A 20,399-nucleotide genomic window follows, 5' to 3' on the forward strand; every position below is an offset into this window, starting at 1 on the left:
GTAAATCAAACATTTTGAACATTTGAGGTGGGGGCCTGTAGGCACCACATATGTTTATTGAGGCATCTGATTGGTCAGTTTATAACTTGTCTTAATTGCACTACAGAAAAAAATATCATGAAAAAAACGAGGATTTTCAGGAAGATATTAAGAAAAGGCCGCAGTTGGCTGCATGCAGGACTAGCACATGGGAAACCAGGATTCGATTTCCAGGAGGTGCGATGGACTTCATCCAGTGTGGGTCCTTGGGCAAGACCCTTCATCCTACTGCCTAACTGTGTAGTCACAAAGGGGCCCCAGTCTGGGTCCCCCTGTGTCGCTCCCCAGCCTGGATACAATACAGGGTGTGTCAGGAAGGGCATCCGGCGTAAAACTCTCTGCCAAAACCACCTGTGCAAAACAGTGAAAGCTGATTCGCTGTGGCGACCCCTGAAGGAATAATCGGAAAGGTGAACAACAACATGTTAAAAGAGGTATCGGATCAAGAAGGATACGCTGGAGAGACCGCGTCTCTCTGCTGGGCTGGGAACGCCTTAGGGTCCCCCCTGGGGAGCTGGAGGAAGTGGCCGGTTTCCTGGGCCCGGCGGTGCTCTCTCCGCACGGGGAGGGGGTTCACATTACACCTGAGCCAGGGGTTTCCGTGTCCCTGGGGGGTGGGTTCGGGTCCTTGCCCCTGGGTGCTGGGCCCAGGGCCAAGGTGCAAATCTCCAACTGTGGCCGAGCCTGGTCGGGCCAAGTTAACAACACCCCTGGTGGGCCCCCTTTCTCCCCGGGGCGCTCCCCGTGCTGGGCGGGGGCGGCGGGCCCCTGCCTTGCTCCTCCCTGGACCATCCGTGGGCGGGGTGGGTGGCTGCCTGGAGTGTGGGGCGGGTCTCCCTTGGGGGGTCCTGGCTCGTATCTGGGGTTGGGGCAGGGGGATGCCCGGAACTCCTGGGGGGGGGGGGGGGGGGGGGGGGCTGTGGGGCCCTTTTTGGGTGGGGCCCTGCGTTGGGCTCTCCCGGCGCGGCACGGGGCTGCCCTCCTGGTTGGGCTGGGGCGGCGCTCCCTTTCCCTCTGTGCCTCCCTGCTCTCTGGCTCTGGGGGCCTCGCGGCGGTCCTGCTGGCCCTGGCCTGGGTGGCGGGCTGGGTCGCCTGGGGGGCGGTTGTTCCCTGCCTGCTGCCGTGTGGCGTTGGGGGTTCCGGCTGCCGCTGCTGATGCGGCGGGGGTCTTGGTGTGCGGATGGCTGGGCACTCTCCTTCCTTCTTTTCACATTCCACCGTCCATTTTAGAAAAACATAAACACTCACCTGAGCACAGGTGTTAGCTCACCTTTGCACTAATAGTTTGTGTGATTGAATGAATGAAATATTTCACACTAGTTGGTTTAAAGGCATAAGTATGAGTCTGTGAACACTATCTGTTTTGTGTACATGTTGACATGTGGACGTTTTTTTTTTCTTTCAGCCAGCAAGTGTGTTGATAACATTTGAGTGTGTGTGTGGACAGGCCCCGCCCTTTTTGTACTACATTTGAACCTTACCGTAATGATAAACAACCAGTAAACTTTTTGCTTTATGCTGCTTCATGGTCTTATCCCCCCCCTCCTATTATCACCCTCTTACCCCCCCCTCTCTCTAACATCCCTCTCTCTTCTTCCCTTCTTTCCTTTTCCGTCCGGTCCAACACTAAAGATTTTCAAACATGATTGAAATTAATACAGTTTGGCCTCAATTACAAAAGGGGTTTATTCAGACATACCTCTGGTTTGTCTGAAGATTAATAACCCCTGTTGTTAAAGTAAAATATGTCCAACACAAGAGGCCGTCAGCTCTCATCTGCCTGCCCAGTTGTTGGACAGGACAAGTTAAAAATAAAAATAAAAATAAAACACAGGAGAGTATGTTGTTCTGTTGTGGAGATGTCGTAATCTTCTTTAACTGACTCAATCTAAATACAGCAGCTTTTTCCTTCTGACAGAAATGTTATGGTTGCGGCCTGGCTTGGCTTGGGGGGTTGGTCCCTTTGCCTGTGCTGGGGGGGGTTGGCGGGGGCCCTGCTTGGGGGGGGGGTCCCAGCGGCGCTGGGTGGGCTGCCCATCTGCACCTGAGGCTGGGATCAGCCCTTCCCTGGCTCTGGGGCGGGACGGGTCAACCCTCTTGGGACCCCCGGTCGCTCTGGGGGTCATCCGCTTCGGCTGCGGGGTCTGGGGTGGGGTGGGGTGGGGGGCTTGTCGGCCCTGTCCTGTGGGGGGGCGTTAACTGACTCAGTCTAAATACAGCAGCTTTTCCCTTCTGACAGAAATGTTATGGTTGTATGTTTATAGCTTTAGTTGAGAATTCTGTCGGAGCCATTCTGAATGTGTGTCGATGCAGCACAGTGTCAGAGTGAGGCAGCGATGGCCCCTGAGAGCACCACTGAGAGCTTTGACCGTCCCATTTCACGCCTGGAAAGAATGACAGTTTATAGGAGTCTAGTGAGTGTTCAGTGAAGAAGCTTCAGAGAAACCAGACGAGAGAGAGTTTGGCACTCTGACAAAAAATCTTCAGTAGGCTGTGAGATCAGCTGAAGAGAAGCTGCTGAAGCCGTGGATGGAAACAGCAAAGGTGGGCCTTCATGCACGCCTCCACAGCTGGGCATTTATTTCTATGTATGAAAACCAAAAGCATCGAGGACAGCCCATGCTGCTCTTCAGCTGGATCTTTAGGGAGTTCTTGGAGTTTGAGAAGATAATGACACTTTGACGTTGGTTTGATGTTGTTGCTTGAGTAAATGTCCTGACTCACAAGCAGGATGGAAGGTTTGGCAGTTGTGGTTGACACTGAACTCTGACCTCTCTCTGAAAGAAAAACGACTTGAAATCAATAGAATCCAGATGAACACTATGCAAATGTTCAGAGGAGAGTTCAATAATGGAGTAAAGCTGCCGTTGAGATAAAGCCTCTGATCTTTCTAACAGCATGAGAGGAGGAGGACTATGTGTGAAAAGGATTAGCAGAAACTTCCATCCACCAAATTCATTTCTCAGAAAGTCTTCTCTGCACTACACCTGCCATGAAGCAAGTTTAATAGATGTTTTAAAATAGAATCTGAAGAGTAATCTGATTACAAAGCTGAAGCATTCTCCTGTCAGTTCCACAGACAGTAGTCCAAACCCATTAAGACACTTTTATTGTTTTCTTTGGAGTGCTGCTTTCTTAGGAAGTCAGCTGATTGGGTTTTCTCATCAACTGGTTTTGAAATGACACCTCTGGGAGCGTGTTGGTGCAATTTTGGTCCAATCAGTTGTAGGACATTTGGCTGTTCTTCGATTGAAGGACGTCTGTCAGTCAAAACACAGAAAACTCTTAGTTCTGATGCACGCTTGGAACAAGTTATGATCACTGTGCGTGTTAATATGTGAGTGCAGAGTCATCAGATAATAAAATATTGTAATAGCTGACAACGATTTTTCTGCCCATTTTGTACTGGACCCAAGTCCCTGGAAAATACTTGAACATGTGACTATTTTTTTTCCAGGTTCCACAGTTTTCAACCTGATTTGCTGTGTGCAGGGATGTAACTTAAAATCCCACTCTGATCATCTTTTGATCAGTTTTCAAAGTGTTCCCAGTGGTCTTTTAATTATGATTACGCCATTTTTATCCCAAATAGAAAACAAGTTGTGTCGTTTTCGCGGACATACTTTCTGCAAGGCGGCAGGAAATCATTACAAAATGGACTGTTGGCATGGAGCAATCCCACCCCCCCATCCTCTCCCCCCTGCTGAACAGTCCGAGCAGAGAGCTTGTGACTTGCCCAGCCTATTTTCGATGTCACAAATATGATCTTTTTCAAAGGCAAACTAATTGTTTCAATTTTTTTTGTCTGGTTCTGATTCAGGACAATTTGAATAAAGAAATAGTCACAAAGCAATTTTGAATTTTATACATGTCCTTCATCAGAATAAAACACACAACATCACAACACAAAAGAACATGTTAAAAACATCAAAAACACCATTTTTATGTGGCTGAATCATGACAAATCCATCCCGTTCTCCTCCTGGGTTGGACACTTTTGGTCCAGGTTTGAGGATTGTTGTTGATTTTAGTTTAGTTTACTCATCTTTAGTCATGAGTTCAGCAGTTTCTGCAGCTGCAGCACAAGTTTTAGTTTCCAGTTAAGCTGTTATTTTACACTCAGGGAGTCCAATGTTTTTCTGTTTGTCATGGTCAGATTTTGGCTGATCCTTTACCCTTTCACCACTGGAGTTTCTGCTTTTTAGTTCAGCTTGTGCGACCTTTTCTGTGTGTAGTTTGGATGTTCTCCTTGTGCATGCGTGGGTTTTCTCTAGATTCTTAATTGCCCCTAGAAGTGTGAATGTGTGGCCCTACAACATACTGGTGACCTGTTCAGGGTGAACTCTGACTTTGCCCAATAGTAGCTGGGTTGGCTCCAGTAACACTGTTATCCTAAATGGACTCAGTCTCTTCTGAAGATGGAGGGACGGACATGTGGTGAGGGTTTTTATTTGGGTTTTTCAGTCATTTTCTGGTTCTCGTCATGTTTTGTTGTGTGTTTTTTCCTCTGTCCATCACACCAAGTTTACAAAAGTTGTTTTTTGATGATTTCAGCATGTTCTTGTAGTATTTTTATATGTATATATTTATAAATGTATAAATCATAGGTTGATTGGCAACTCTAAATTGTCCAATAAGTGTGAGTGTGAGAGTGAATGGATGTGTGGTTGAAGATATTCTACCCTGCGACAGACTGGCGACCAGTCCAGGGCATCCCTTGCCTACGCCCAATTGTCCGGGATAGGCTCCGGCAACCCCGTGACCCCGAAAGGGAATAAACAGTCAAGAAGATGAATGAATGAATATATTTATAAATATATATATGTAAAGAAATTTTAAATTGCATGGATACATATCTTTATTCAAATTGTTGTTAATCAGGAGCAGATGAAAAAGTTCTGATGGAAAACATTTGTGGGTGTGACGTAGGTAGTAAAATTCACAGGCCACAAGTTTCCTGCTCTGCTCCTGTGTGATGCATCCATTTACAGACCAATAGATCCATGAAGGTCTTTGTTTTCCTCGTCTGAGCTGGAATCTGGATCTAAACTGGACGGCTTATAGCTCTGATTTTGCTCACCATTTTTGTTGCAACGGTAGTGTTAAGTTGGTTGTGTGAGGGGCTGTAAACTAGCAGGAGTGTGGGTAAACATATGGATGATGGGAAATGGAGCGGGCTTGCTCCATGCCAACAGTCCCTCCCACAACTCCGAGCCAAATTTCTAATAAACCACTGCAGAAACTTTTCTTCACGATAATGACATTTTTTTTTTATTTTGGCTTAAAAACAGCATCATCAAAATGAAAAGACACTTTTACAACAAATCAAAAGATGACCAGAGTGTGACTTTTTATTAGCCCTTTGAGTTTCCGCCACAGGCCTGGTGTCTCGTATTTCGGGTCCTCCTTCACCTCTCATGGGTGGCAGAGAACTTCCTCAACTATGTCAGCATTGGGAGGGGGCAGGGTCGTATCAAAGCTGCACAATAATAATCTAAATGAATGTGGACGTATCATTCGTTACACGTCTCAGCCTTAAAGTTCACAACAAAATATGAGTACGATGATTTTATAGATCTATGTAGACTGATTCTTTCATCCCATCCAGAAGTATCAGATTTTCTGGTTGGAACTGGTGAGAAATCTGGGAGCACTGATTTTAAAACCTGCACTGACTGGCAGCCAGCGTTGAGATCAATTCTAAGATTATTTTCAAGGTTTGTGTGTTGACAGTTGTGTTCCTTCCTATGTATTTGAAATGCACAAAAAGTGCAGAATAAATAGTTTGAACACGATTCAGAAGTTAGTCAGAAGTGTGAATAACTTTGACACGTTTAATATGTTACACAGTGAGTTTTGTGAAGTAGTGGCATCTTTTAGTTTATGTTAAATCCAACACTACAAAGTGTTTGAGCAAAATGTGTGGCAATTTTATGTGACTTTTCAAAGAAAAGCCTATTTGAAATAAAACCCTAGAAACATTAAACCGAAGTTTACGTTAGATACTAACAGATGTTCGTCAGCATTACTCTTGGTTAGGAAGCTTGAAGATTTTTGTGCTGTTTGTGTGGCAGATCTTTCCTCACACAGTACCAGCATCTCTCCTCTGATCTTCTGAAAAATACTGACAAACCTGCAGACAGAAGATCACATATGAAGGTGTGGCTCCTTCTCTCTGTAATTTTTTCGTCTTTTATTGACTTGTTGAGAGGTTTTACTTGAAGTATTTGTTTTCTTCTTTTACTATACTCTGCAGGGTTCCTCTCATTTGAATTTCTTCAATGTGATGAGAGGATTTGTCGTTGCAGATACGATGACAGAAACACGGAAACTTCCATGTCAGTCTGACAGCTGCAAGCAAAACTATTGAATCGTTTTTAAAGCAAAAGCTTTTAAGAGCTTTTATTCGTGGGTGTTTTTTTGTTTTTGTTTTGAATAAAAGAAACAAGGATAAGCATGGTCTCAAGGCAATGCGTTGCTAATTTTGTAAAATGAGTTTATAATTCTCTGTGGATTGCAGCCAAACTGCATGAAGAACCCGTAAATCTCTGCAGTGCAGGTGCTTCTTCTTCTTGAGTTTGTTTCTGAGCAGCTGCCAGAAAAGGTGAAGGTTAGTTTCTGCATGACTTTTTTCTGGCAGGCAGTAATAAGACTTACAGTACTTCAATTTGTCACCGTTTTGCCACACAGCTTGAGTTCTTGAGTGCATCACTCTGTCATGGTGGAGTAATTAATATTGCAGTGACTGAGAGGCAGATGGAGGGAAGCGTGGGAGGCCAGAAGAGGCACACATTTGTCTGTCTTGTCTTTAAAAATAAATATAAAAAAGTCAGAGATGCTGTCTTTTAGAGAGATTACATATTTGTTACACGTTATGCTTTCGTCTTTCATTTCTGTGGGTTTAGCTTTCTGACTTGAAGATGAAAAAAACAGTTTAGAACCAGAGGCCAGTTTATGCTTCTGCACTGAAACTATGGAACGGAGGATGAACCTCACGCCATTGCCTGATGAGCACCCCCGCAGAAACCCACTCACTGCTTTAGTTTGATTTCTATTCTGATTCTGAAGGTTTATTTTAGAAAACTACTGGATTCTCTCCACCACATCCAACTCATTCTTAATGTTTGGTCACGTTTTAAAAAGCTGTCTAGTTTCTTTCAATGGATTGAAACCCCCAAGCTAGCAAAATTAACAAAAAACAAACATGCTTGATCCATCCATCCATCCTACCATTTATAAATCCATCCATTTACCCATTTATCCATCCATCCATCAATTTTGCTTAACTTTAGGAAACTAACATGTGAATGGATTTGACATTCATTCTAGTTTACTTGTTTGTTTAGACACATTTTTATCCCTTGTGCTATCTTAGATGACCCCCCCCCCCTTACATTGACGTGTTCTTCCTACCATGACAAAGGTGGATAAAGGTGGAAAGATTTCATGTAATCCATGGACACCAGTGAAGATCACAAATCATTGAAGAAAAAAGGTTCAGAGCACTGTCTAGTGGGTCTAGATGACCCAACTCCCAATGTTAAAGTGCCTAGGATAGCACAAGGGTTACACTTGATGATCTGGAAGAAATCCAAGAATCTGGAAAACTTCACTGTTCAGTAGCAGGAATTTCTGTCTGAGTCTCAATGGTGGAAGTTTTGACCAGAGATGTTCTAAAGATGACTAAAGATGTTATGGATCCATTTTAGGTCAGAGTAACGGATTTAATTTGATTGTTCAAAATGCAATAACCTTTTTATGTTGCTGAAATGATGTTTTTTCTAATCAAATCTTTGAATTTTGTAGTTAAACTCTGTTTTTCTCAAACCATGCTGTCAATTATTGTTTGTGTTTCAGCCTCTCCATATAAAGGTCACCACAGTGAATCATCCCCCTCAATCTAACCCTTTCCTCCGCATCCTTCTATGGCACACCAACTACTGTGTGAAGTGATATTTATGCCACTCCGTTGCAAACAAAACTTTTTAAGTAGCAAAGGAAAATATTCAATATTTGCTTTCAAAAAATAGTTTTATGTTTGCAACACACAGAAATACCTACTGAACAGTGAACACAAACATGTGTTGTGTCTCCATATTTTTGATTTTGCAATCATAAGTTTAAGTTTAGCTTGACATAGGGTTCCTCCTCTAAGTCCTTCACTGCTGTCTTTCCTTTACTTTCACTGCCTACGTCTTCCTCTTCTTCTTCCACCAACAATTGTTCAACTTTCACCAGAACCCTGTAGGTAAACAGCACTGTTGGTGTTTGCTGTTAACCCAGATCACAACTGATCTGGCATGAAAGTCCGGTTTGGGATTTTACACTATTTATTTGTCTTTGGTTTTATGTTGGATGCCCTCTCTGACAGGACCCTCAGAATTTACCTGGACTTGGGACCAGCACATTGAAGCCCTGGGCTGTGCCTCCTTGTTGTTGTAAATCTAAAGAAACATGTAATAAATAATTTAAAATGTCAAATTACAAAACAATTTTCAAAACAATATTTTCATAAATTCATTGTTGATACAGAATTGTTTTTATTAATCATAGGAATTCTTTAACAATTCTTTACTGATCATCAAAAGCTGTGCTATCATTTCCATGATCCTCCTAATCTTCATTCTTCATTCAGAACAACACACCTCACTCTCATCTCATTTTAATCTTAAACTCTGCATGGCAGTCTGTGAAAACCAAATGTATTTCTTTGATTAAGTGCTAATATAGCATGAAATGAGTTCAACTTGTAAAAAGAAAAATATATGTTTTTTTTTCCGACTATGGTTTTATTACGATCCTACTTTGAGAGAGGTTTTCTTTCTCCTCGAATTACTGTAATAGAATCACGTCTGTTGAGCTCAAACAGCCTGAATCTGTTGATTTATTTCTGAGAATAAAATTCATTCATTTCTCTTAGAGAAAGTAGAACCATTACTAATACAGCTTCTGTTGTCTTGTTTTTGTTCATTTAGAAATGACTGAGATTACTTTTTTATTCTGTTTCTCTCCTCCTTATGGGCTGATTAAGTTGAAGAACAGCCTGCGCAGTGACCTGTGTCTGGACCAAGGACCCGACACGGACAACATTCCCATCATGTACCTCTGTCATGGAATGACACCTCAGGTTGGTGGATTTTCATGATCTGATGTGTCTTTCTTGAATCCATTCATGAAACTGCAGTAAATCCCAATCATGGAAGAGGCCGAATGTTAACTCCATTAATAAAAGATCCAAATGAATTTTTGCTGAAAGGTCAGCAGCAGCTGTAAACGGGTTTGACAGGAGCAGGTTGTGGGCCAGCAAAGAGAAGCTCTGACCTTTAAAATACCAAGATGCCTGCAGAGCGGAAAGAAGGATATTTGCGGACGACTCTTCGTGTGTTCACTAATGGCCTTCACACTAAGCTGGGCTTATGGGATTCTTCACTGTTGGGACTGTTGGTGATTGTAAATTGAATTTGAAGACTTTCAGTGGTGAAAAACACTAATTATGAAGCCCAGATCAGCAACCTGAAATGCTAGCAAACTGCTCACATCATCTCCAGAGGAGGATGGCCCAACCTTTTGACTTCAGCCTTTTTTCACCTTTGTGGGCAGAATTATCATAAGAAAAAATGTTGGCTACATTTTTTGTTTTATAATTTGAAAATTGGAGGGCTCTGGATGAACCCTTTACTGTCCACTTTACTCTCAGATGACCTCATTGTTGAAGAACCAATACATGTTTTCATATTTGCCTACTTTTAGAAATAAAGGGGTTTGATAATATGGTCAAAGCAAAGATAACTATGGAGCTTAAACATTTTATTGAAAAGTATAGTATTTTTGTTTTAACTTCTATTTAAACTGGAGAAAATTCACATACACACAGACCTGTTTATTGCATTCTTCTAAAATGTTCCTCCTATCAACTTGTTCTATATTAGGGATTTTCTGTCTGTTGAGCAATTCCAGGTGAGCTTGCTTTGTTGTCTCAAGCAGAGAATAGTTGCAGGTTGTTTACCTCTTTTGGTGGAAGTGTTTGTCTTGAATGATCTGTGTTTAGAAAAAAATGAAGGGATACATGCTATGTCGAAGAGCGACCTTGCTACACACAAAATGGCACCCAACATCATCAGCAAGAAGTGGAAATTTGACAAATTACCCTTACCATAACCCAAAAGTGTTAAAAATTGTAGGAAAACTTTTATCAAAGCTTAAAGCGGAAAAAAAACTGAAACTGTTAGGGTCACAAGGTTTTTTGAGCGTTATGGGAGTACTTCTGGGTTTGGTCAAGAACTTCCGGTTGCAGTCAAGTCCTCTTGCATCGTATTGCATTTTCTGCAATTCAGGTGCCCCAGGTAAATAGTCTAAAGCCCTGACACATTTTTTAATACCCATATGTGATGATTTGCAAATCTAGCAAGAACGCCACCTATTCTCTTACTGGTGGCGTGTTACAAGCATGTCCAAATTGAAGCATTGAAGAGAAAAAAATGCACTGTTGGATGAATATGGATGTCAACAATAATAAAACTCTAAAGCAGGGGTGTCAGAATCCAGCCCTAGAGGGTTGGTATCCAACATGTTTTCCAAACAACTATTAGCTAAACACACCTGATCCAGGTAATTACCAGCAGATAAGGCAGGATTTCTGGAAAACCAGCAGGAGGCCGGCCCTCGAGGCCTGTAGTTGGACACCCCTGCTTTAAAGCATACTGAACATAAGATGAAACTACACCAGGGATGTCCAAATCCAGGCCTCGAGGTTTTCCTTAAACCTTCCTACACGTAACCCTTAGTCACAAAATTTGAAAAGCTGTACAGGGCACACAGATGGCCCGCACAAAATTTGAGGAACACAGACTGCTCAGTGAGCCTGCAGAGCAAACTCTTTATGCAAATTTTTTTCTGTGGGTATACTGCGAGTGACAGGTTGTAGTGAATGCTTATACAACACCTATAGGTAAATCAAGGTGTAGTAGGTGAGCAATACAGATTTTTCCTCTTTTTTTAATTGCCCTGAAACCTGCACACAGCACAAAGTGCCTGTGGGTACCATTCATGTAAAAAGTGTGTAATCCCTGCTTCTAGGCTGACTGTTAAAAATGAGGAAATTAAACTATCCGAATGTAAATATGTGTGGACATCCTATGAGGATCCTACTGGTACTTTTGTATCATCTGCACAACCTGTATGTGTTGCCTTTGCCTGTGGTCAGTAAGAGGCCAGTTATCGGACCTTCCTAATGACCAGAGTGTGGCGTTCGGTCAATGTACAACAGCATCGCCTTACATTATCCTTGCACAACAATGGTGCATTTTCATGACATCCTATAGGAGGCCTTATGAGCCTCAAGGGAAGTGCAAGACACACCTTCCCTCCTCTCAAGATCCAGCTGCACCTCTCTACGATGGGCACAGAAAACCCAGAAACCTGCAGCACCTTTTTTGGTCAACCGCTGTACAAGTGATTAAGGCTTTAACAGCAACAAAAACTCAAGTTTCCCCTCTCAGCTAAAACTCTGTAATCTAAACAAATAGCTTTTCCTTTTCAGTCATGTTCAGTCTTTTTTCCTTCACCTTAGGTTTACAGCCTTGGTATCATCCTTAACTGCACTTCTTCTTTTCACCACTGCATCATAACATTACCTGGTCTGCACACACAACATTAAAGTCCCACATATTTTGGTCTATTTTCAAAGTGTTCCCAGTGGTCTTTTATTTATAATTATGCTGTTCTTAGCCCAAATCCCCCAAACCTGTGTAGTTTTCCAGGACATAGTTTCTGCTGAGCAGCAGGAGTTCATCAGAAATTCACCGCTGAGTTTTAGGCGGGACTGTTGGCGCCCCTACTTCCTGTCATTCATCTGTTTACACTGACTCCCAGTAACCTACAGCCCATCACACACCCAACCTAACATGAATGCTGCAAGAAAAAACGGTGAGTAATATTGGAGTTATCCAGTCGTACAGTTTTAATTCAGGTTCCAGCTCAGAAGAGGAAAACAAAGACGTTCATGGATCTATTTGTCTACAAGTGGATACATCAGAATGGAGTGGAGCTTCTATGTCACACCTACAAGCTTTTTCCAACAGTATTTTTGCATCCCCTTCTGGTCCACGATTTGATTAAAGTCATACTTACAAATGCAATTTAAAGCCTAGTTTTCTTAACATATGTTTTCCATCATGAGAAAACTGCTACAAGAACATGTTAAAAACTCCAAAAACACAATTTCCAATGGAGCAGGTCTATAATTGCATTTGTCTCCCCCTCAACACACCTTATCACATGAATTTTTCTGTTCTCAGTCATCTCTTTGGTCTCATGGACTAATGTCTCCTTGAACATCAAATGCTCCAAAATCAATAGCAGGACCCTGCTCCAGTTCTCCATCAGCTGCACAAACTCCCAGTTAAGATCCAGATCATTCTTAAAATCCCTCAGCTTCCGCTCAAAGCCATTTACAGCCTTGCTTCTTCGACACATCCCCCAGATTCGCATTTTCAGTCTCCCCAACTCTCTTTTCAGACCCTTTTCCTCTATATCAGGTGTCTCCAACTAAAATTTAAAGAGATCCAGTTAGAAATCATTTTTTGAATTTAAGTTCTGGGGGGAAAAATGTGTAAATTTTCCATGTAATATATCTTTAAGTAGCTGAGGATTAGTGGCACATCTGCATTTAATTAATATCTAACTCACACTTCAAATGAATTCAGTAGAGTTGAAAACTTTTTGACAGTATTTAATGTCACATAACATGAAACCCATGGAACTGTGTGTCTCACACACACAACAGGGACACTACCAGGACAACTGCTGACATCCCCAAGAAAACTAGATGAATGGAGGATCCACCAGCCCTCATTAGCTTCTTCCACAAATCAAACACATCCCCAGAAGAACGGACATTTGAGCAAATGTTTGACGTTTTTCCGACCATCAGGGTTACATTTCAAAACTGCAAAATTTCTGCTTAATTCAGTCTTTCTGTATGAAACATCCCAAAATGTCCTTGAATGGCACTTTTCTTGATGTTTCTGTACTTGTTTGGGTCTTTTTCTGTTTTTTTCAAATTTTGTCTTTGAGCGACAGAAGGTCCCTTCAAATATAATGGATTATTGATATTCATCCAGTTAATAAATGACATTGATTCTAATTTTTATTTTTTATTTTAATTTATTTATTAAAGTGAGACAACAGAACAACAAAACAAAACAAAACAACAAACACTTGAAAAAACAGATCTGACAAACACAGACAACTACCAATACTAACACATAAAGTGTGTGTGTGTGTGTTAGCGTGAGTTTGTGTGTGATGTAAAGACAACGAGAGAGAATTCCATCCCCAAGCTTGAACTAACCGTCACACATTGTGTTAACTATACATATTTAGGGGTACATTATTAGAGAATCATATAGATAGACAGGAAAGGCTCGAGACATATATAATTATGCATTCATTGTATTCTTGATACTGGAAAAACAGTAGCGGTCTCCCTCCTGAAGCCCATTCTGTAAATAATCATCTTGTCATTGTTTCAAAAGTTAATAAATAGATAAAACAAACAAACAAACAAACAAAGTTGAGAGTAATTACCCATAACCATCAGACAGACGACTGCAAATGAAGTGAATAGGACATTATAGAGAGAGTAGGGTGATAAAGGTGAGAAAAAGGTGAGGGCACATGACAGTCACATATTTGATTCTCAGATGAAACTTGATGTTCCTCTAGGAACTCCATGAAGGCCGACCATACTGATAGTGGTTTTGTCGTGTCGGGGGGAGAAGGTAATAAACTGGCTGAAGAAATATATTCAAAAAATAAATGTTTCCATATAGACAGGTTTATGGTGTTCTTTGATTTCCAGCTCATGAAAATTGTTTTTTTGGCTATTGTTATTGCTACAAGAGTGTATTTAATCTTAGACGGGTCAATATTCGAATGTGTTAATTCTGATAGGTCTCCTAAAAGACACAATGTGTCGGGTGTGCAGTTCCAAGTTGCATGAATATATGTGTCCGGGGTATTTTGAGTGCAAAATGAGCAGATCTCTGAATCATATTCCATTCTTGACATTTTCTCTCTTGTGTAGTGAACTCTATGGAGGGTTTTGTATTGTATTAATTGTAAGTTAGTGTTTTTTGTCATAGTATAAATGTTTTTACATATTTGAACCCAGAACTCAGTTTTACCAGAAATAGAGAGATCGTTTTCCCACTTTGTTTTGGGAAGTGGTAAAGATTCATCTGAAAATACGATTATTTTAAATGTTTTAGAGAGAAGTTTCTTTCTTGAGGTTATTTTTATTAAATCTGTTACTGCAGGTGGAAAATCTAGATTTATTGTAGTTACAGATATTTTAGCTTCTATTGAAGATTTAGGTTTAAGATGTAGGTATTCTAAAAATTGACTGTTCCTGATGCTGTATTCTTGGATAAGATAAGAAAATTGTACTAGACCACTGGAATTAAAAATATGTTTGAGGTGTGTAATACCCTTTGTAGCCCAGAATTGTAGATTGATTGGTTTTTTATTGCTTAAAAAAATCTGGATTATTCCAAATAGGTGTAGAATAAGATACAGATAGACTTGAGTTTGTAATTTTATAGAGTTTCCAACAGGCATTGAGAGTGGAGGCCATTGTCATTACTTTATAACATGGATGACTCTTGATAGATTGACTTAGAAATGGGATGCTCTCTTTCCCTCTGCGCCTCCCTGCTCTCTGGCTCTGGGGGCCTCGCGGCGGTCCTGCTGGCCCTGGCCTGGGTGGCGGTCTTGGTCGCCCAGGGGGCCGTTGTTCCCTGCCTGTTCCCGTGTGGCGTTGGGGGAATTCCGGCTGCCGCTGCTGCTGCGGCGGGGGTCTGGGTGTGGGGGTGGCTGGGCGCTCCTCCTCCTTCTTTTCACATTCCACCATCCATTTTAGAAGAACATAAACACTCACCTGAGCACAGGTGTTAGCTCACCTTTGCACTAATAGTTTGCATGATTGAATGAATGAAAGATTTCACACTAGTTGGTTTAAAGGCATAAGTATGCGTTCGTGAACACTATCTGTTTTGTGTGCATGTTGACATGTGGACATTTTTGCGGCTAGCAGGTGTGTTGATAATATTTGAGTGTGTGTGAACAGGCCCCGCCCTTTCTGTACTACATTTGAACCGTACCGTAACGATAAACAACCAGTAAACCTGTCTGCTCTATGCTGCTTCATGGTCTTACCCCCCTTCCCCTCCTATTATCACCCTCCTACCCCCCCCCCTCTCTCTAACGTCCCTCTCTCTTCTTCCCCTCTTTCCTTTTCCGTCCGGTCCAACACCAAAGATTTTCAAACATGATTGAAATTAATAAAGTTTGGCCTCAATTACAAAAGGGGTTTATTCAGACATACCTTTGGTTTGTCTGAAGATGAATAACCCCTCTTGTTAAAATAAAATATGTCCAACACAAGAGGCCCTCAGCTCTCATCTGTTTGCCTAGCTGTTGGACAGGACAAGTTAAAAAAAAAAAAAAAAAAAAAAAAAAAAAAAAGAAATGGGATGTCGGAGATTTGGAGTTCTTTGCACAGTTCTTTTTCACTATCTAACCAGATGGTGTCTGACTGACTCGGATGAATCCACTTATAGATATATTGCAGCTGGTTAGCTAGCAAGTAATAGTAAATGTTGGGAGCGTCTAAACCTCCCTGAGATTTGGGTTTTTGCAAGGTGGCTAATTTTATTCGTGGTGTTTTATTTTTCCAATTGTGTAATGATTGAGTCTATGGATTTGAACCAGCTGTGAGGGGGCTGCACTGGAATCATTGAAAATAAATAATTTATTTTAGGAAGAATTGTCATTTTAATTACTGTTATTCTGCCCATGATGGAGATAGGTAAATTTACCCAGCGTTGCAGGTCATCCCTTACTTTTTTCAACAGAGGGGTAAAGTTGAGGCTAATCAGTTCTTGGGCCAAGAAATTTTAATACCCAAGTAGTTGATGTGATTTATGCATTGATCCTAATTTGTTTTTGTGCCTAAAAATTTGTGCAATCGTGACAGCAAACCCACAAAGAAGATGCATTTGATCTACTAATCCAGGGGTCTCAAACTCGCCATTAGCGGCCCCAAGACTATATTTTGTGGCCCCTGCCTTAATATGAAAGTTTAATGTTAGTGTGTCCAGCCAGTTTTTTATGAATGACACTTTTTCAGTGTTGTATGCAGACCTGACAAACCAACCAATCACAGTGGGGTATATAACTCTTGGGGGCGTGACATTGACCAGGCATGAAGCAGGGAAAAATTTAGAGTCAGTGGAGTAGTAACTTTCCAGCTGCGTTCGCTTAGGTTGGCGACTTGTTCCCGCCCCTTTCTGGTGATATTTTTGTGATGATTGACAGGTGATGTTGGAGCAAAAACAAAAACACACGTCTCACACCAGGTGATTAGCGCAACTTGTGTCCACCTGGGTGATCTCAAACATGCTTATTGTGCATCTTGACTATTACGTGTCGCCAACATGAATTTCCATCCATTTTTGAGCCTTTCTGTGATCTTAGGTATGTGTAACGCTTGTTCCAATCTCCAGTGAACGGCGCCCGTTCTTTTACTAACCACAGTTTGAATTAAACTATAAAAATATGGGAGTGGCTGACTGGCTGCTCTACAATATCTTGTGACCGGCACAATAAAAAAAATATATATTTTTGTGAAAAATGCCAGAGCCGGGTATCGTACCAGAGAGCTTCTGCATCAAGGATTCCCCAGGTATTTAAATGGAGGCAAAAATCCTGGAAAACCTGGAATATCTTGAAAAGTTCAAGGATTTGAAGGATCAAGAGTCATAACTGGAAAAAGCTGAAAGAGCTGAACATTTTAATAGTTCAATCATTAAAATAGCTGAAAAATTGGAAAATTGCTGAGTTAAGCGGCAAAAAATGGCAGAAGATACTATCATAAAGATATATGACATATGCTGAGTTACAATCAGGGTAAAGTCAAGGTAATTAATGCTGACAAATATTCTTGGCACATTTTGACCTGAATATTTCTATTCTGCACAGTCTGCTCCTCTCCTTCATCTGCCCCTCTCCCTGGTTTCTGGGGCAGCTGATATTGGGAGACCCCCTCTTCTCTCTCTTTGATCTGTGAGAGGGTAGTTGTCCATCATCAGTGCAGATACAGTCTGATCAGCTGAATAATCCGCACCGCAATGGGCATTCAGGTTTAGCGCTTGTGTCACAAAAACAACACAAACCTGATGTGCAATAGATGTCAGACCATATTTCAGGGCTGCAGATCTTTTCCTTTGTCCCTTTAATCCTTGTGCTACTTCTCTACTCTACGTTACATTTTTTTTTGTGAGCAATTCATAGTGCATGATAAATCCTCATTTATTTACTGTTGTTTGCACCTGTTGACCTCAAAACAAACCAACAGATGGTATGACCAAAGAGTTTGTCCAAGTCTTGTGTTTGAGGCTGCCCAATGAAAATAGTGAAGAGGGAGTGAAGGGGAGTGGTTGACTCCACCCCAGCCCCAACAGATGCTAATAACAAGCTATTAAAGCATTTAAAGTCTTAGTCACAACTGCACTTACAGGTAAATACAGGCTGGCTGTAGGTAAAATAGGCAAACCTCTTTGAGGCACACAGGTCACCTGCAGTGAATGGCAAGGATGTAGACCGTACAGGCTCACCTGGGTAGTCTGCAATCCTATAATTTCCTACGAGACACCTAAGTACCCGCACATATTTGTCCACACACATACAACACACATGACCGCTCCTCTCTATGACCTTCCAGACCTGCAACAACCCAAAAACCAGCAGCACCCATACAGGTAAACCCCCCGAGTCCATGTGACTAAGGCTCAATAAATATGTAGTTCTTTTGCTCCTATGTGCCACATCTCCTTATCATTTTAACTAAAGCAAATTGCATTTAGCTTAACTGTATTTCAGGATATGGTGTAAAATTTAGAATAAAAAGCTGTACGTGACTATTTCACCTTTAAATGATTAAAACAGTGATTTACTGCAAATGAGCATGTTGTTTATTTGGAATGTTGGCCTTGAATCAGGGGTTGAAAGAAAAGTTACCATAAAATGCTATAATTAGGATGCTCTGGTTGCAGAATGAAATCTTCATGTCTTTTTGCTGCAATGTTGGGCTAAGCTGAGCTGGAGTCACAGAGGCTAATCAACAGCTCTCCCAGCTTACTGAGGATTCAGGGACATTTTACTCTAAGGCGCGGTTTTACCCATTTAAAAAAGACTAAGGAAAAAGCATCAACAACTTAACACAGGGTCATTGCTGTGAAGTGCTTGGTAGCCGAACAAATTCGAATAAAGGATGTTTAGCTGCGAGCATTATAAGGAGGCTTGTATAATCAGAAGTAGGAGGGCTGTGCATGCTTCAAGCTTTGCCTTCTTTGTCAGTAAAGTTAATAGCTTTGACCGGCGCCTTGACATGAGAAACATCCACATTTTTTCTTGGTCTTTCTCAATGAAACAGTATCAGCTGCTGACACGGCTCCATTTTTGCCCCACCCCTGCCTTTTGCCCATTTGTTCCCTGCTGGGGGCAGCATGCGGAGCAGGCAGTGATGATGAAGTTGTTGAGGCACTTTTATCACCCCCTTCCTTATGGCATATGTATTGACTTTGCTGAAGTAAAGTGAATCCGATGCAGTGACATTTTTGCCTTTTCTCTTCACAACAAGCAACTTAAGATTTGCTGCCAATTTTGCTTAAATCAGTCTTGGCAGAGTAGTTCTTAGACATTTTTTTTTACATCCACATCATGTGTTTGGCTCAAACTCTCAGAATTTGACAGGATGAGGATAAAAAAACATGTTTAATGCGATTCAACTCTGCTGAAACTAAAGCCTATTTCATCTTTCCTCTGTGGGATGTAGGTTTATGTGCTGTCATTTATCTTTATGTTAGCAGGTTGAATGACCAGGAAGTAAACCTTTGTCCCGAATGATGGACTTTTTCTTCTTTTTTGATAATCTTTTATTTCAATTTGTCATTTTTGTGGGTTTGGGGGGAGATTATTTCAGCTATGAAAGCATCATGAACCAGGACTCAAAGCAAACGTTGACTATATACTGTAGAGGATTCAGAAATTACCTGATGAATTTTCTTGTATTTACCTGCACAGTTCATTTCCATGACATTCAGTATGTGGCCTCATGGGCCTCAAAGGAACTGCATGACACACCTGCGGTCCCCGTAAAATGCAGTTGCTCCTCTATATGACCTCCCACGGGCCCAGACCACCTGAAACCCCGGAGGACCTGTTTGGGTCAACCCCAGTACAGATCCATAGGAATGAGGCTTAAAGCAACAGTGTGTGGAAGGTCACCATGCAGTCTAAAGCTTGTGTGATGTTTGTACTGATAAAAAGGGAAAATATTGGGGGCTCACACCAAACATTGCAGAAAACAGAAAACACATATTCAGTATGTGTATTCAGGTACAAACCAGCATGAACACAAACATTTAGAAAGAGCTTTGATCTTTACTTTCCCCTTTTGCTGTCTCACTACACTACACCAAACGTGATATAATCTGTTGATATTTTATAGATGCAAATATTTTAGAAAAAAGACAATCAGGCTTTATTAGAATGATCTGGATTGAAAAAATGCTTGTGATAAATCAGTTCTGCCTCTAAAGTTCATGAAAACGGAAAAAAAATCTATTTCTATCAAGTGTGTCTTCTTTGAGGTTAGGCTCATTGATTAATGTTAGGGAGCAGCCATGTTTACAACATCATTTGAAGGATGAAGACAAAGCAGCAGGAAGTGTTTTCTTGCCAACATCAAAGTCTTTTGGGTTCTTCTGGTGTTCAATTGCAATCTTCCGACGTTTCTGTCTGGATTCTTTGTTCATGTGGAGCAATTTTTACAAGCCCGTTCCCAGGAGTCCTTCCTATTCCCCATTCAAATCCTTTTGTTCTGATGCATCGGGTCTATCGGTCTCTCCCGGTCCTCTTCTCTCTGATCAGAATGCCTGCGTTCTGTGTGCTCGAGTAGATTGGTGTTTGAGGACCAGAATACCTGATGATTAGTTAAGTGGGCGGGAAGCCTTAAGCAGTGTGTCGAAGCTAATGAGGAGAATAGACATGTACACCACAAAGTGGGAAAGGTTTTCTGGTGGGAAACACACTCAAACGCCTTATTTCCAAAGAAGCAAACCAATATAAAAAGCCATGTGCTTCTCTCTGTTTACAGTCTGGTCTTTGTCCTTAGTCGTTTTAGGGCTGATAAACTTAAACCTATGAATCATTGAGGCTTAAAAAGGTGTTGAACTCATACGGTGAGTCTGCATTACCTGAATGCTGAACACTTGAAAGAAAGTTAAAGCACTCTTTTG

The 20,399-nt window shown here is 41.5% G+C and overlaps 1 protein-coding gene across 2 annotated transcripts in view; it reads left to right on the forward strand.

The window, feature by feature from the left end:
- LOC101163132 (polypeptide N-acetylgalactosaminyltransferase 18) overlaps positions 1-20,399 on the forward strand; it is a 262,834-nt gene that overhangs the window by 195,773 nt on the left and 46,662 nt on the right. For both annotated transcript variants that reach the window (XM_023955408.1, XM_023955406.1), the window contains exon 9: positions 9,071-9,166. In XM_023955408.1, coding sequence (XP_023811176.1) covers positions 9,071-9,166 — 96 coding nt within the window. The remainder of the gene's footprint in view (positions 1-9,070; positions 9,167-20,399) is intronic.

This window comes from Oryzias latipes, chromosome 6 (genome assembly GCF_002234675.1).
Source record: "Oryzias latipes chromosome 6, ASM223467v1".
Taxonomy (NCBI): domain Eukaryota; kingdom Metazoa; phylum Chordata; class Actinopteri; order Beloniformes; family Adrianichthyidae; genus Oryzias; species Oryzias latipes.